Below are 17,880 nucleotides of genomic sequence, written 5' to 3' on the forward strand. Positions count from 1 at the left end.
CGGCGGCGCCGGGCCGTGGTGGGCGGCGGGCGGCCGCGGGCCCCGCGAGGTGTCGCCAGGGGCGAGCACCGAGGTGCAGGGCGCCCTGGAGCGCGCGCTGCCCGAGCTTCAGCAGGCGCTGTCGGCTCTGAAGCAGGCGGGCGGCGTGCGGGCCGTGGGAGCCAGCCTAGCCGAGGTCTTCCAGCTGGTGGAGGAGGCCTGGCTGCTACCAGCCATGGGCCGCGAGGTAGCCCAGGGTCTGTGCGACGCCATCCGCCTGGACGGTGGTCTGGACCTGCTGCTGCGCCTGCTCCAGGCGCCGGAGCTGGAGACGCGCGTGCAGGCTGCCCGCCTGCTGGAGCAGATCCTGGTGGCAGAGAACCGGTGAGGGGGCCGGGCTGGGGCGGAGAGCGCCGCGTGGTGTAGGGTCGCAGGGGCGGTCGAGTGCCTCGGTCTCCCGTGTGCCTCGCTCTGTGCCTTTCCTGCCTCACCTCACAAAACCCTGCATTATATCCCTGTTGGGGACCAGCGTGTCCATTTTACAGATGAGGAAACTGAGCCCTGGGAAAGTTTAGTGACTTGCCCAGCGTCACACAGTGAACTAATGGTGCAGCCAGGATTCACTCCCAGAGCTGGTGGGGTGAGAAATGAGAGAGGGGAGGAATGGAGTAGCAGGACAGGAATCTCTCCCTGGTTCTGAGGATGGAGCTGGGATCCCATTGCCAAAGCCCTCTAAACCCACAGCCCTCCTCCCGATGGGCCTGGATATCCTTCCGTGCTACCTTCGCTCTGCCATACCGTCTCACTCCCACTAAAAGAGAAAGACAACACATTGCTCAGAAAATAGGAGGGGGGACCCCTTTCCTCTTCCCCCAGGCTGAAATGAGTGCTGACCTAAGGTTACCTGCTGCCTTCATGCCACCCCCAGCGTCCACTTCCTGCTTCCTCCTTTTTCATTTTGCTTCATGTAACAGGACAGACATGATCTTATGCTGTGCCTGCTCATGGGAAACAGGATGGGTGTTTTCAGTTGGGATGGATGGTGGGGGAAGAGAAAACTGAGGTGTGGAGCTAGGCAGGGGCCAGAGTATGTGTTCCCTACATCTTCCCCACACGTGCCAAGATACAGTAGGTGGGGTCCAACTGAAGCCTGGTTGCTATGCTTCCCTGCCTCTTGGGATCTCCCCTGGAATATGAGGACCACTGACCCACTTCCTTGCCCCGCTAATGCCGGAGGAGACCAGGCTGTCACACTCCAGTCTCATGCTGAATTCTCGGGCCCTTCAGGTTTAGAAGGGTTTTGGAAGGGTCACTTTCCATTTACGAAGCTCTCAAAGGTGTGATGGGCATGGATTAGGGGCGTTTTCCTTGCCCTTTTCAAAAAGTAAAGACAACCTTGTGGATGGTGGAAATGATACAATTTTCAAAAGTGCATGAATGAAGCAATTTAAGTTGGGAGGCCAAGTTAGGATTCTGCTTGTTCAGTAAGTCATTAATCTTCTGTCTAACAACAGGTGTCCTGTTGGGATGGGCTGTGAACGTGGAGGGCTAGCAAATGGAGTGGGTGCTCACTGGATGTGGTGGGCTAGCATTGAAGGGCGTGTCCTGTAGGCCTGGTATGTGGGATAGGGCAGCTATAACTAGAACTCCTGGAGGATGGGTGCAGCCAACACCCTAAGAAGAGGAGGGCTGCAAGATGCAAATAGAACTGATATCTTTCAAGGTTGAAAATAACAATCCTCACCTGGTTCAGAATTACTGAGAAAGGAGGCACACTAACCGGTGTCTCTGGTCCCAAGAAACAACGTGCTGGTGTTGGCATCACTTCAGGACCAAGGACAGAACCCAGCGAGCCAGGTCCCCATCAAAATCCTCCCGGAGAAAGGCATAATCTCCCCACACCTCTGCACTGCTCCAAGAGGAGGCTGGGAGGGCAAGAAGGGAAGAGGGTGGTGACACACTGAGAATTTGTGTCTATGAAATTTTTTCCTTCCTCCACCAACCAACTTCCTCATAAAGAAGGTTCTTCCATCAGTGCACCCATTCCTTTTGCCATTCCCTTTCCTGCAGCTCTCTTCTTCCCTGGGTGCTGCCACACTCGCTGCCCGGGAGCCTAGGTCACAGCTTCACTGACCCTCGAATACCAGGAGAAGCCCAACAGGGTAGGGCCCTCTGAGCCTGGTCCCACCACACTCTTACTGCTAGCCCTCTAAAGTCACAGCCCGCCCCCTTCAGGAGGCCATAATGAGGTTAAATGTCTTTCCCAAGAATACACAGTGAATAAGTGGAGGCGACAGGTTTTTAAAAGAAAGAAAGGAAAAGGAAAAAAAAAAACAACTATTGCACATAAATTCAAGTGCAAAGTACAAAAAAGATACACACTTAAACATTCTCCTTTCTGTTCACTGGAGGCAAACCGGTGAAACAAGTTTCTTGTACGTCTTTCCAGAGAGAGTCTCTGCATATACAAGCACTTGCATATATGTGTATATTACATATACGGGCTTATGTATGTGTGTATTACATATACGGGCTTATGTATGTGTATATTATATATACGGGCTTATGTATGTGTGTATTACATATACGGGCTTATGTATGTGTATATTACATATACGGGCTTATGTATGTGTATATACGGACAATTTACCCCTCTTTCGGAGGTGTGATTTGAACCCAGACTCACAGCCTCTCCGACTGTAGAAGGATTGGGAATTGAGTGAATAAATCTCACAACCAGCACAGAGTTCAACTCTATAAAGGTGCCAAGTGCATAGGGAAAGGTGAGGGCTGGGGTTCAAGAGATGCACAATTGCACAGTTCCCTGGTGGCCTAGTGGTTAGGATTCCGGGCTTTCAGCGCCATGGCCTGGGTTTGATCCCTGGTCGGGGAACTGAGATCCTGCAAGCCTCGTGGCCAAAAAAAAAAAAAAAAAGAAAAGAAAAGAAATGTGAATAAAGTCCTCTTTCTGAACTGATGTTCCTGAACATGTCCTTCCCTTCACTGAGCCTCAGGCGGGGTGTTGTTGGATTAGATGACTTCTTAAGCACTTCCTGGTTCTGATATTCTTGGAGTATATATAGTCAGATTGTTCTGGAAGCACAAAGTGCAGACGAAGGATCTTGAGCCCTGGAGACAGACAGATGTGAGTTCAAATCCCAGCTATGCCTCTCACCAGCTGTGTAACCTGGGCATGCCATGTAACCTCTCTGAGCCTTGGCTTTCTCCTTGGTTAAAGGAAAAACTGCAGTGCCGTCTGCCCGAGTGGATGATTAGAACCCATCTGTTCCTTTGGGCTGCAGAGAAGTTCAGTGATGAGCTCAGCAAAGCTGTTCTGGGCTCAGCTGGGCCCTGCAGTGGACACAAAGTCATAAGCACTGTGGTCACTGTGGTGCTCACTGGGCAAGGACTCCATAGCTGGCTGGGCCTATAAGTCGTTGAGGGACATCATTGGTGGAGGTCAGGAAGACAGGACACTTTCACCTCTGCCTGGAGTGTGGCAACTCTCCTGTCTGCTCTCTTGGCCTCCAAGCTCTCTCCCTTTGACCTGTCCTCCCCACAGCAGCCAGAGCGAGTTTCCTAAAACCCATGTGTTACCAGGTCACTCCCCTTCCTGAAGCCCTTCAGTGACTCCCCATTTGCCATCAAGATGAAGCCCAAATGCTTTGAGATGGCTCAAACGGCCCCCAGGAACTCTTTCCTCACCCTTCCCTTGAAACTCCCACCTCAACCACTTGAAATAGTTTCTGCTTTTTGCCCATTTAATGGGTGTAAAGTGACAGCTGGTTTAATTTTTATTTCTCTGATTACTAATGAATTAGACTGTCTCTATTTGCTTGTTAACGTTTTGAATTTCCTTTTGTAAATTGCCGGTTTGTGTCCTTCGCCCCTTTTCTGTTGGATTTACTGCCTTTTGCTTGTTGATTTGAATATGTATTTATATACTCTATATATGAATCCCTCGTTGATTTTATACTTTTCCTTGTTTGTTTTAGACACCGCAAACATCTCTGGCTTTCTTTCTCTTCCTGGAACGTGCCAGGCTCATCAGCCCTCGGGGCTTTTGTCCTTGCTGTTCTCTCTGCCTATTATGCTCTCCTTCCGGATACTTGCAAGCAGGGGTCTCTGGACATTTAACTCGCAGATGTCACTTCCTCAGACATATCCCTCCACCCAGGCACTCTCCATCACAGCACCTGGTTTTGCTATCATTTTGGTCAGATAACTATTATCCTGTTCATTCGCTGTTTACTTGCTTACTGTTTGTCTCCATATTAGCTGTTATTAGCTCCAGTCTCTCTTAGGCACTGTTTAACTTCAGCCCCTATTGCAGTGCCTGGCACACAGTAAGTCCTCAATAAATGGTGTTTTGAATGAATGAATACACCCCAGTCACACAGCATAGAGTGAAGAGAATTTTGATGAAATGAACATTTATTGAGTCTTTCCTATGTGCCAGGAACTATGCCAAGCACTTTACATGCATTTTTACATTAGTTCTCGTAATAACTCTATGGGGTGGGTATTCACTTTATCCTATTTATGAGATGAGGAAACCAATAAAGATAAAGGAAGGTACCCAAGGTCCCACAGCTAGAAAATGGTAGAGAAGAAACCAGGACCCAGGAGATCTGCTCTAGAGCTAGAATTCTTAACCACTACACATGCTGCTTCTCTAGGGAAGGGTGTCTGGGAAGAAATGAGTGTGGTCAGGATGGAGCACCCTTATAATCAGAGGAGTCTAGTTGTCCCAGGGCAGAAGATGAGGGAGGTGGAGGAGGCAGGGAGGACCAGACTCATGTCCTATTTGACGCTAGCGAGGCCCAGAAAGCATAAGTAACGAGGCCCTGGGTTAAGATATGCACCCCGGGCTGCGGCACCTCAACCTCCTCCCTCCCGCTTTCCTTGGGCAGGGACCGAGTGGCGCGCATCGGGCTGGGAGTGATCCTGAACCTGGCAAAGGAGCGGGAGCCGGTGGAGCTGGCGCGGAGCGTGGCCGGCATTTTGGAGCACATGTTCAAGCACTCGGAAGAGACGTGCCAGCGGCTGGTGGCGGCCGGCGGCCTGGACGCGGTGCTGTACTGGTGCCGCCGCACCGACCCGCCGCTGCTCCGCCACTGCGCGCTGGCGCTGGCCAACTGCGCTCTGCACGGGGGCCAGGCGGCGCAGCGGCGCATGGTGGAGAAGCGCGCCGCCGAGTGGCTCTTCCCGCTCGCCTTCTCCGAGGACGAGCTGCTCCGACTGCACGCCTGCCTCGCCGTGGCGGTGCTGGCCACCAACAAGGAGGTGGAGCGCGAGGTGGAGCGCTCGGGCACGCTGGCCCTCGTGGAGCCGCTAGTGGCCTCGCTGGACCCCGGCCGCTTCGCCCGCTGCCTGGTGGACGCCAGTGACACCAGCCAGGGCCGCGGGCCTGACGACCTGCAGCGCCTCGTGCCGCTGCTTGACTCGTCGCGCTTGGAGGCGCAGTGCATCGGGGCTTTCTATCTCTGTGCCGAGGCTGTCATCAAGAGTCTGCAGGGCAAGACCAAGGTGGGTGCGGGTGTGGGGTTGGGTGGGGAGGGGGTTAGAGAGAAACTGGGAAGGCGCCCCAGAGGAAATGACATTCAGCTGGGACTTGAGGGACTTCCCTGGCGGTCCATTCGTTAAGACTCCACGCTTCCACCGTAGGGGACACGGGTTTGATCTCGGGTCGGGGAACTAAGATCCCGCGTGCTGGTGGCACAGCCAAAAACAAAACAAAACAACAAACAAAACAAAAACAAACAAACAAAAAACTAGGACTTGAAATAGACATGAGAGGTGAAATAAGGAGAAAGATGAGGGACCCATCATTCTGGCCTCGAAGGCAAGACCAAGGTTTTATGTAGGGGACATACATCTCTGTATGATGATCTCTGTGTTCTACAAAGATCACCCTGACCGCTGCATGGAGATGGGGTAGAGGCAAGGGTGAGGCTGCAGGCAGGCGGGTCAGATAGAAGGCCATGGCAGGGGGCAGCTGCGATGGTGGAGGCAAGGACCAGGGTATGACAGCAGAGGCAGAGAGAAGCAGATTCCAGAGGTACTGAAGAGACACAGTTAGAACCTGGTGGGTGGCTGGGTGAAGGAGAGCGAGTAGCTGAGGATACTCCTGGCTTTGGACATAGGCAACCCAGTGGATGGTGGCACCTGGTACTGAGATAAGGTGAACTGGGTGAGATAGTTTGAGGGTGGAGAGAAAGTGAGTTCAATGGGACAGATGGAGTTTGAAGTGCCTGAGGGCTGACAACCTGGGGTGCTCCAGTGGGCCATTCTGTCATTTGGGTCTGCAGTCCAGAAAGGAGATGGAGTAAACAGAGGCAGAACATCCATGTGTCAGCTAGATAACTCCCACCCGAGTCCCAAAGGGTCCCCAATCTCAGGACCTGATCTGCAGCCTTTGCCCTCTGCTTTAAATTGCTGTGTGACTGTGGGTACCTGGCTTCCCCTCTCTGGGCCTTTATGTGCCTCACTTTTTTTTTTTTTTTAATGTGGGATTTTCTTTTTTTTTTTTTTTTGGTTGCGCTGGGTGTTAGTTGCAGCAGGCAGGCTCCTTAGTTGCGGCTTGTGAGCTCCTTAGTTGTGGCATGCAAACTCTCAGTTGCGGCATGCATGTGGGTTCTAGTTCACTGACCAGGGATCAAACCCGGGCCCCCTGCACTGGGAACGCGGAGTCATCCTCTTTGCCACGAGGGAAGTCCCTATATGCCTCACTTTTGACCTCTGGAAAATGGAAGGAGTGGACCACAGCAGCAGTTCTTACCCTGGATGTGAGACTAGTAATAGTTAAATTATCGAAAGTTTCTGGTGTTCGTTTTTTAAATATTACAGAATTAAGATTATCCAATAATGTCACTCTCCCTCCTTTGTATTCCTCTGGAGGTTTTGGGGGGTTAGTGACCGCTGGTGCACAGGGAGCGGTGCACACTGCATGGACCACCCTATCTGTACGACAGTGGTCATCTGGGGCTGGACAGGGGTCATCAGAGGAGCGTGTCTCACAGGTGACTGTCACCCATCACGTGTGTCCCCATAGATGCAGAAGAGACTGTTGTGTTTAGGGGGTCTTTGAGGCCTCTTCCAAGGTCCAATGTTCTAGGAGCTTTTGATTCTCCTCTCTGCACCCCAGAGTTGGGCCATGGGAGGACTGGCTTTACAAAACAGGCCATTCTGTTTTGGGAGGAGGGATTTAAAGGGAAGTAGGGAGTGAGGACCCCAAGGAGTGGGTCTTGGCAGCAGCCATGACCACCAGCTCTGGCACCTCTTTCCCAGCAAGGCCAAGTGAGCGCAGTTCAGTATAGACATAGTGAGCCCTCACTCTGTGCCCTGCAGTGTGCCAGTTATGGGACTCCAGGGGTGACTAAGACATGACCTCAGCTTACAGTCCAGTAGAAATTGCATTATCAATTAACAACAGTAGCATTCAGAGTGTAGCACAAGGCCTAACTGGAGGTATGGGCCAAGCTGTGGGGCAATCAAAGCAGGCTGCATGTTGGAGGTGCCAATCAATTTGGATCCAATGGATGAGTAGGATTCCCACAAGCAGGCTAGAAGAACTAAGCGTCTGGAAACACCACAGGTAGAGGCCCAGAGGTGGGAGAGCCTCCATGGGTGGGTGGCTTGGTGAAGGGGGAGTAGAGCGGGGATTGGTGGGCAGGGGCTGCACTGTGCCAGGCCTGGCAGCCATACTGAGAACTCAACTTGATTTCGGGGGCAGATGGAGGCTGTAGAGGGGAGGCATGAGAGGGACTTACCTGGTCAAGAGTTGAAGGAGCTCCTGGAGGGGGAATCCACAGGACCTGGTGATCTGTTGGATGAAGGCAGGGCGAGGGCAGATGGTGGGGTTTTCAGCGGGGAGAAGAGGCGAGGGGAGGGACCAGGCACGTTTGGGGGCGGCTGGTGAATTGGTGGGTCCAAGACATCCTCTCCGCACTTCCCCAGGTATTCAGCGACATAGGTGCCATCCAGAGCCTGAAACGCCTGGTCTCCTACTCCACTAATGGTACCACGTCGGCGCTGGCGAAGCGCGCGCTGCGCCTGCTGGGCGAGGAGGTGCCGCGGCCCATCCTGCCCAGCGTGGCCAGCTGGAAGGAAGCCGAGGTCCAGACATGGCTGCAGCAGATCGGCTTCTCCCAGTACTGCGAGAGCTTCCGGGTAGAGCCGCCCGGGGTCGCCGGCCGGCAGTCGGAGCAGGCGCATCCCCGAGGGCCGCGTGGCCGCTAGGGGCGCCCTGCACACAGGCGACCGCGCCCCATCCCGGCGCAGCTCGCCAGCGGCACCAGGGTGGACTTTTGGGGGTGGGGAGCCTGTACTCAGTGTTTTTCAGGGTCATTCGGTTCTCATCTGGGGCCCATCCGCCTCCCCCACCGCCATCTCCAGGTCCCTGCTCTTGACCTTGTGCTGGGTGGGGTGCAAATGCTGAGGATGGGAGCCTTTCCTTACATGTGACCCCTCCTCCAGGAGCAGCAGGTGGATGGAGACCTGCTTCTGCGGCTCACGGATGAGGAACTCCAGACCGACCTGGGCATGAAGTCAGGCCTCACCCGCAAGAGGTACGGAGCCTCCAGCCCGCATACTCCCCCCACCCGGGCAGGTCTAACTAAACGCCCCCTCCTCCTCTAGCCAGTGCCCAGTCAAGATCTCAGCATCCTCTCGTCCCTTGGGTGCAGATTCTTTAGGGAGCTCACAGAGCTCAAGACCTTCGCCAACTACGCTACATGCGACCGCAGCAACCTGGCTGACTGGCTGGGCAGCCTGGACCCGCGCTTCCGTCAATACACGTATGGCCTGGTCAACTGCGGCCTGGACCGCTCCCTGCTGCACCGAGTGTCAGAGCAGCAGCTCCTGGAGGACTGCGGCATCCACCTGGGCGTGCACCGCGCCCGCATCCTCACGGCCGCTAGAGGTCAGCCTGCCCACCTGGGCCCCTACCCCTGCCCCTGCCCCTGCCCTGGAGGGGTGAGGGGAGACACATGGTGGGGGGTGCTCAGAGCCTCACTGCGGGTTGATTGAGCACGTAGGCTGTGCTGCACTGGGCTCTGAGGATGCAGAGATGAATACGTTGCACTTTGCCCTCAAGAAGTTCCCAGTCTGAGGTGGGTAGGAGGGTGGCAGGAAGGCAGATGTATAACCAGGCACGTGGCTGCCGGAGCTGGCATGCCCAGGACTCCAGTGGGAGCCTAGAGGAAGCACCACCTACCCTGTCCGCCCAGGCCTAGGCTTTGGAGAGGGGAGGATGCCTGACCAGGTCTTGAAGGATGTGTTGGGGGTGGGCAAAGAGTGGCGGCGGCAGGAAGAGCAGCCCAGGCAGCGGGAGCCGTACATGCAAGTGTGGAGGTGAGACAGCATGGGGGCTGGGTACAGGGGATGTGGGCGGGAAGACAGAGGGCTTATCCTGTTAGTCCACAGCTGACAAAGTATGGGTGCTTTAGGGAGGCCGTGAGAGCAGAGTGCATCCTAGGGCTCTAGCAGCCCTCTTGATTTATTAATTTAATTTACTAATTTACTATTTGGCTAATATTTATTGTCAATTACTAGAGGCCAGGTCCTGATTAAGCTTTTAACAGATATTATCTCATTAATCTCTACATCCATTCTGTGCAGCGGGTGTTTGTTTTTTTAAAGTCAGCTTTTAAAACTTTTTAAAGAATAAAAGTGGTATAATTTAACTTAAAAGTGTCCAGTTTGAACAGTTTTGAATGTATACCCCCGTGTAACCATCATCATAATCAAAGATAAAGGACAGTTCCATCATGGGTGTTAATTTTACAGATGATGAAACTGAGATTTAAATTCATTTTGTAAGGTTATAAGTCATTAAATGACAGAACTGGGATCTCAACCTCTGCCTTTATACCTCGTAAAGAGACAAACGTCTGTGACTTGTCGGAATATTATAAGATGGGTTCTTTTCATGCATGCGTGCATTCAATAAGTATGTACTAAGCTCCCACAGGGGACAAGGGACTGGGCTTTGGCCCCATTCTTTTGCTTCAACCAAAGCAGATTAACTTCTTTCATTTTTACATTGCAGCTCCCAATAAATCCCCAAGATTTAATTTTTTAAAAACAAGAGGGTGCTACAGCAAAAATAGCTTACAAACGCCTCCTGTAGGGAGTAGGGAGCCATGCACAGTTTTGAAGTGGGGGCAATGACACACTCAGATTTGGATTTTAAGCAGAGCTCTCTGGTGCCTGCAGCAAACAGATTAGACTGGGCAGCTGTGGATCTGAAGAGACCACTGAGGACGCTGGAGTTGGGGGCCTGGACACAGGGACGGCCCTGAGGCTGGAGTCCAGGACGTTAGTGGGTAGAATCCACAGAGCATGGTGCCTGACCCTGAGCATTGAATGTCAGCTCCATGAGGGCAGGGTTTGTTTTGTTCATTGCTGTATCCCAAGCACTAAGAATAGTGCCTGGCACCCAGAAAGCACTTAGTAAATATTTGTTGAATGAATGAATGAGAGGCAGGAGTTGAGGCTGATACCCAGGTTTCTGGCTTTGGTGGGAGACTAGGAAGAAGTGGGGTCTGGGGAGGATTTGGGATGGGTTGGGTTTGGAGTACCTGTGGGCAGCTGGCTGTGCAGGTCTGGAGTTCTAGAGAGAGGGCAGTGCTGGAGGTGTCCCCAGAACACAATGCCTGCCTCCTGAGAGGGCCTCACTGATAGTTTGCAGCCTGCCTTCCTGTAGGCCCCATCTCTCCACCTGTCTGACCCTTTTTGGAGCAAGCCACCCTGCCTGGGCTGGGCTGAGAGGACTGGGTGTGCAGGAGATGATGCCCACCCTCACCAAGCCGTCTCTTGTCTGCTTCAGAAATGCTACACTCCCCGCTGCCCTGCACCGGCTGCAAGCCCTGCGGGGACACTCCAGACGTCTTCATCAGCTACCGCCGGAACTCAGGCTCCCAGCTCGCCAGGTGAGGAGGGGCGGACAGGCAGGCTGCCTGGGGCCTTGTGGGGAGGCCATGGCAGTGACACAGGACCTCCTTGCAGCCTCCTGAAGGTGCACCTGCAGCTGCATGGCTTCAGTGTCTTCATTGATGTGGAGAAGCTGGAAGCGGGCAAGTTCGAGGACAAGCTCATCCAGAGTATCATGGGTGCCCGCAATTTTGTGCTGGTTTTGTCGGCTGGGGCTCTGGACAAGTGCATGCAGGACCACGACTGCAAGGACTGGGTGCACAAGGTAAGTGCTGGCCTCTGTGGTCCCAGCATTGGCCTGTGGCCCAGGGCACAAGGTCCCCGTTTCATTCTTTCTCACCTGCATATACTCCAGCAACCTCCATAGCCCAGCTGGAAGTCAGGAGCCATGGCTCTGACTGTAATAGGACTTGAGCAACTTAGGCTCTCCGAGCCCCAGTTTTCTCATCTACAAAATGGGGGTAACTTACCTGTCCTATTCATCTCGTAGAATTGTTGTGAGGGTCAGAGAGGGATGAACACGCTTTGCAAAATAACCTCTGTGAGGGAAGGGGGGCAGGAGAGCATAGTGACAGGCACAGTGGAATGGTTAAGAGCACAAAGCTGTGAGTTTAAATCCTGGCTCTGGCTTTGGGCAAGTTACTTAACCCTAATGAGTTTCATGTTTATCACTGGAAAGTGGGATAGTTATAGTACCTGACTCCCTAGGATATTGTTAGAAAGATTAAAAGAGGTAAAATTTGTGAAGTGCTTAGCAGAATGCCTGGCACATAAGAACTGCTGAACGATGGCAGCAATTAACTATTATTAATATAATTATTGTGAGTACTACCACTGTTTAATTCCCCATTGTATCCTGAGTGCCTAATGCATAGTAAAAACCTATTGGGGGGCTTCCCTGGTGGTGCAGTGGTTGGGAGTCCGCCTGCCGATGCAGGGGACGCGGGTTCGTGCCCCGGTCCGGGAAGATCCCACATGCCGCGGAGCGGCTGGGCCCGTGAGCCCTGGTCGCTGAGCCTGCGCGTCCGGAGCCTGCGCTCTGCAACGGGAGAGGCCACAACGGTGAGAGGCCCTCGTACCACAAAAAAAAAAAACCTATTGGGAACTTGTAGAATGGATTTAATCATTACTCGTTAGTCAGCATGAATTGGGGCCAGGGCAAAGGGAAGCAGTTGTCATATGGATAGGGCCCTTGTCCTAAAGCAGCTAAGGAGACAAGAATATGCCCAGAATGACTAGATCATACATAAATTGGTGTCAACATAAAGCCGGGCTGGCGAACCTCTTACTTGCTATAAGAATATGGAGAAAGGAAAAAACATCAAGGGCTGGAATAATCCGGGGAGGCTGCGTGAAGGACGCAGAACTTGAGAAGAGTCTTAAGAATTTAGGCCAGTGGAAGAGAAGGCATCTCAGACAGGGCAACAGCAGGAGCAAAGAACAAAAGTAGGCACGAGGGGCTTCCCTGGAGGCGCAGTGGTTGACAGTCCGCCTGCCGATGCAGGGGACACGGGTTTGTGCCCCGGTCCGGGAAGATCCCACATGCCGCGGAGCAGCTGGGCCCGTGAGCCATGGCCGCTGAGCCTGCGCGTCCGGAGCCTGTGCTCCGCAACGGGAGAGGCCACAGCAGTGAGAGGCCCGTGTACCTCAAAAAAAAAAAGTAGGCATGAGAAGGGTGCCAGAAACCTGCATTATCCCCGGTATTGCCTTCTCCATTTTACGGATGAAGAAACCAAGGCTCGGAGAAGTGGAATAATTTTTCCCATGGCCACACTGCTGGGGCAGAAATCAGAACTGGGCTTTGAACTCCTGTCTATCTGACTCCAAAGCCCATGCTCATTCTTAGGATCCAGCTTTGTCCTATGACTCAGATCTGAGGGGTGGGAGGGGAAGTGGTGAGATAGGATTGGAATCAGCTGACACCAGAGTGACTGCATCTCTTCCCAACTCCGAGTTCAGTGATGTCACGCCAGTAGCTTGAAATCAGCCATGGTGGGAGTAGTTACACTAAAGAAATTGGTAAAAACTACAAATCAGGATTTTATTTGTTTGGTTGTTTTTTCCCCCTCTGGAGATCTAGTTGTTAAACATGTACCAGCACACCACTGGCAGGATAAGAACTAAGAAACCAGGTTATGGGGTTCCTAAAGGCAGGGAGAAGACCTGTGCTGAAAGCACTGGCAAAAGGGATCCCATGAGGGCAGTGATGCCATACCAGTGGGTTTTAGGGAGAAGCCTCCACGCTAGGGTGCAGCCCAGATTGACAGTGGGGAAGAGGGTCAGGCACCAGAGGCCATGTAGGAGGGTCTGAATACTGGGTTTGGTTTGGGGAGGGGATGCTGGGTCAGAGAGATACCCTGGAGGATCATGGCTTAGAGCAGGTGGCAGGCGGCCTTCTGAGAGAAAGAGAGGAGTGTCTGTGAGCTCCGTGAGAGCTCAGACCTTGCCTTGTTCATGCTGCATCCCTGATGCCTAGAACCATGCATGATACAAAGTAGGCTCTTGAAGAGTTTTTAGAATAATTGAATCAATGATTAAATAGATGAGTGATTCTGACGAAGCTGAGATGACTGGGAGAAACATACGTATCCACTAGGTTTACTAGGTCAGATTGGCCAGCCTCTGAATCGGTACAGTGAGCAGTGTGCTGTCTTTGCTTCTGTGTAATTCTGGATGAAACAAATGTCTAAAGGTTCCCACATAAATTGCTGCAGGGCCAGAATTCATCCAAGTGCTCAGCAGAGAGGCAGAGGGCTTGGTTGAAATAGCCTTGGACTTGGAATCTGAATACTTGAGTCAGAGACCTGGCCCCCTCCTGGGCTGGGCATGTATGTGACTTGGGAGCAAGAAGGGGAGGGGAAGCCCTCCCCTTCGCTGGGCTTCCTTCTTCTCAGTTGTAAAATGAAGAGGTGCCCCAGAAGCCAATCAGGGTTGAAGTTATGCAGATTCCTTCCCCAGGAAGGCTCTGCTCCACGAGGGTGCCTGGCGTCCGTCACTGTCCCAGCCAACTGCAAAGAGGGAGGAGCGGGCAGGTGGTGGGAGCCTTTGCCTTGGACCAGTCCCAAAGGCTCCATCATCCCTCCTTGGTTTTAGTGCTGAATTGCCTCTGGTTTTAAAACTGCTTTCCTCAAAGCCACATTTAGTGGGCAATCAATATGGAAAACCACAAGTGAACTGCACTCAAAAAGTCCTATCCTTGTGGTACCCCCTTGAAAGGAAAAAAACATTCAATAAGCACTTACCAGAGCACCCATTAATAGCAGTATCCTCAGAACAACCTAGTGCGGTAAGTTTTATTATCCCCACTTTACAGAGGAGGAAGTAATAACACTTGTTATTTATTTAAAGCATACACCACATGCTAGTTGCTAGTCTAACCACTTGCCATGGGATAGCACAGTTATTTCTCCCAGCAATCCTGTAAGATAGGGACTATCATTAACTCTGTTTTAGAAATTAGAAAACAGAGGCTTTGAGAGCCTGTTGTTTTTGCCTCAAATGACAGAGCCTGTGTCAGAGACTTGATGTGAACCCAGATCTGATGATTCCAGAGCACAACCCCTAAACGCTATGCTGTCTCATTCATTCATTCATTCAGCCAGTCAGCTGTTAAGTATTTAGCAAAGGCAGACTACAGGCAAAGCTTTGTGAAAGATCCTGAGATACAAGGTGAGTGAAACCTGGACATGGTTCCCACCTTTGTGTCTGGTGGGGAAGCAGATATTAAGTAAATTACTCATTAGTGAATTTAAATTTGTAAGTGTAGCATGTGATGTGGAGCCTATGAGAACCTATAACAGGGGATCTGACCTGGTCAGGAAGTGAGGGAAGACTTCCCTAGGAAAGTTGATTGAGCTCAGATCAGAAAAATGAGTTGGCATTAGCTAGGTGAAACGGCAGGGAAGAGTGTTCTAGTCAGAGGAAGCAGCATGTGCAAAGGCCCTGTGGAGGGAGGGAGGTAGCAAATCTAAGGGACTGCAAGGTCTGTGTGGCTGCGAGGACAGCGCAGGGATAGAGTTTGAGAAGTGAGCTGTGGCCAACCACACAGAGCCTTGAACTTTATTCGAAGAGCCATGTAGAGTCGTGAAGTTTTAAGTAGGGGAGGGGGGTGACATGATCAGATTTGCATTTTGCAAAGAGTAGCTAGGTGAAGGGGCAACACGGAGAATGAATTAGAGGGGGCAAGAATGGATGAGAAGAGACCTGGTAGGGGCTAACGATAATACGGGGTTGGAGCAGGGCACTGGTGGGGATGGAGGTGGAGAAAAATGAGAGGATTTGAGAAATAAGTAAGGACTACAACTGGCAGGGCTCAGGATGGATCAGTTTGGATGCAGGGGGTGTGATGTGCTTCTTGACACCAAATTTGTGTGGGCTTTTTCCCATACCAACAACCAGTTCTCCATTTCACCAGCACCAAATGGCTGTCCCACAATTCAATTCAGTTCTGACACTAACTACCCACCGGGAGCCAGTGTCAGACTCCATGGTTTAAGGGATTAGTCTCACAAGTCTGCCCTCACTTCAGACCCAGTCGCAAGGCCCAGGCCACCTGCTCTGCTGTCTGACTCAGCTACAAATGCAGGGGTTCCTATGACCACCCCGCTCAGGTTCAATAATTTGCTAGAATGACATGCAGAATTCAGGAAAGCACTTTACTTAACTATTACCAGTTCATTTTAAAAGATACAACTCAGGAACATCCAAATGGAAGAGGTGCACAGGGCAAAGTAAGCGGGGGTGGGACCGTGGGCAGGGCTTCCATGCCCTCTCCGGGCCACCCTCTCCACACCTAGATGTGTTCACCAACCTACCAGTCCTTAGGGGTTTTATGGAGGTCTCATTATGTAGGCGTGATTAAGTCATTGGTGAGTGAACTCAGTCTCCAGCCCCTCTCCCCTCCCTGGAGGTGAGGGGGGCACTGAAAGTTCCAACCCTCTAATCACAGCTTAGTCTTCCTGGCCACCAGCCCCCATCCTGAAGCTATTTGGCGCAGCCCCACCCCCCAGGTCATGCGAGAGGGCTTTAGGAGCTCTGTACCGAGAACCTGGAGCAAAGGGCAAATGTAGATTTATCATACCACAGGGGATGAGGGAGAAGTCAACGTGGACTTCACGGCCAACATCCCCCCTTGGGCTCAGCCTGGCCCCGAGGCCCCTGGATGGGGCCCTGCGTGTCCTCCTCTTCCCCTGTTCTTCCCCTAGGAGATTGTGACTGCTCTGAACTGTGGCAAGAACATCGTACCCGTCATTGATGGATTCCAGTGGCCAGAACCCCAGGCCCTGCCCGAGGACATGCAGGCTGTGCTCACCTTCAATGGCATCAAGTGAGGAGGGGCGGGGCGGGTTACACAGGCCCCCAGCCAGCAGCTCCCTCTGCCCAGCCCTCTGACCCACCAGCCTCTGCACCCACAGGTGGTCCCACGAGTACCAGGAGGCCACCATCGAGAAGATCATCCGCTTCCTGCAGGGCCGCACCTCCCAGGACTCATCTGCGGGCTCTGACACCAGTTTGGAGGGTGCTGCACCCCTGGGCCCCGCTTAACCAGTCCCTAATTCCCAAGCCCTGCCGTGACCCCCCATTTCCATCATCCCCGCAATGGAACAGCTCCTCAAACCGGCTTCCCTGGGCTGAGACAGCCTGGGCTCTTCTCAGGAAATGGCTCTCTGCCTCCCCCGACCCTCACTGTCCACCTCAAACCCAGCTTCCTCAGTATCTGGAAAGGGAAGGGAAGCCAGGCATTGGGGGTGCTAAGACCTCCCCTAGGCCCTGCCCCCAGGTCCTGTCTCGGGCGTGGGAGGGTCATTGCTCAGCTCTGGAGACTCTGGAGAATGAGGGTGTGCTGCATGCTAACCCCTCTCCTGCCCTGCTAGCAGCCAGCTTGAGTAGAGTGAAGGCAGGCAGCCTCGGGCAGGGCTCAGTGCAATGGCCAACCCTCCCCACCAAGCAACGGCTTGGGGCCCGGAGCCAGCTAGGGATGAGAGGCTAGCCATGGCTCTCCACCGAGACTGCGCCTGGTCCCTGGGCTAACCACTTCCTGCCATCCTGTGGCCTTGCCCTGTAACCACTCAGTGCCCTTAGCTGGCCTGGTCTGGTCCCAGGTCCACTCCCAGCCTTCCTAATGTGCAGCCTCCTTCGTGACATCTGGGGTAAGGGTGAGACTGAGCCGGCCCTCACTCTGGCTGGTCTGCAGCCGCGGCCTGCGCTCACTGGTGCACGGGAGCCCCCTGCTTGAGGCTGAGCAGGGGACGCTGCCTCTCAAAGAGCAGCTAGCCACCTTCCTGGCCTTGGTGCTGTGCGCCACGCCTCTGCCCAGCATGGCCCAGCTCCCTTCCTCAGCCCCTCACCCGTCCAAGGCTGCCCCCGCACTGGCTCAGGGGGAGCTGGGGCAAGGCAGCCCCCCTATGGCAGCAGCAGTAGCCTGGGCAGAACCTGTAGCTCCCTGGGAAGAGGCAAGATCCTGAAGAAGGGCAAGGGGTGCATTCGAATCACCTGGGAATTTTGTTAAGATCCCATTCAGGACACCTGGGGTGGGGCCCGAGTTCCCGCATTTCTCACAAACTCCCACCTGGGCTGAAGCTGGTGATCAAGGAATGTTCCCTTAGGAAGCAAGACCGAAACACAAATGCCTCACAAACGTTTTCCATTTCCCTGACACTTCACTCCATGGTCTCTAATCATCAGAGCAGCCTTACCTGGTATTATCTCCATCTTACAGAGAAGGAACTGAATGTCGTGCCCAGTTTCCCAAGTCACCAGTGGCAGCCCCAGGATGCAGACCTGGCCTCCTGGCGCTCAGTCCACTGCCGGGGGGACTGAGAATCATCCTGGAGGCTGCACCCTGGGCAGGACTGTTGCTCCACAGATGGCTGGCTTCCCTCTTGCCCCAAAGAATCTAGCCGTGGGGGGACAGGCTTTCACAACAGAAGGCTGACTCAGGGGCTGTAAAGAAATAACCGAGCAGGA

At 53.2% G+C, this 17,880-nt stretch overlaps 1 protein-coding gene across 1 annotated transcript in view; it reads left to right on the forward strand.

The window, feature by feature from the left end:
* SARM1 (sterile alpha and TIR motif containing 1) overlaps nt 1-16,458 on the forward strand; it is a 17,637-nt gene extending 1,179 nt beyond the window's left edge. The window contains exons 2-10 of the mRNA XM_007452464.1: nt 1-363; nt 4,893-5,508; nt 7,939-8,151; nt 8,458-8,549; nt 8,667-8,902; nt 10,811-10,913; nt 10,990-11,179; nt 16,119-16,240; nt 16,329-16,458. Coding sequence (XP_007452526.1) covers nt 1-363; nt 4,893-5,508; nt 7,939-8,151; nt 8,458-8,549; nt 8,667-8,902; nt 10,811-10,913; nt 10,990-11,179; nt 16,119-16,240; nt 16,329-16,458 — 2,065 coding nt within the window. The remainder of the gene's footprint in view (nt 364-4,892; nt 5,509-7,938; nt 8,152-8,457; nt 8,550-8,666; nt 8,903-10,810; nt 10,914-10,989; nt 11,180-16,118; nt 16,241-16,328) is intronic.
* Nucleotides 16,459-17,880: the final 1,422 nt, after the last annotated feature.

The sequence above is a fragment of the Lipotes vexillifer genome, unplaced genomic scaffold (assembly GCF_000442215.2).
Source record: "Lipotes vexillifer unplaced genomic scaffold, Lipotes_vexillifer_v1.1 scaffold216, whole genome shotgun sequence".
Classification (NCBI taxonomy): Eukaryota; Metazoa; Chordata; class Mammalia; order Artiodactyla; family Lipotidae; genus Lipotes; species Lipotes vexillifer.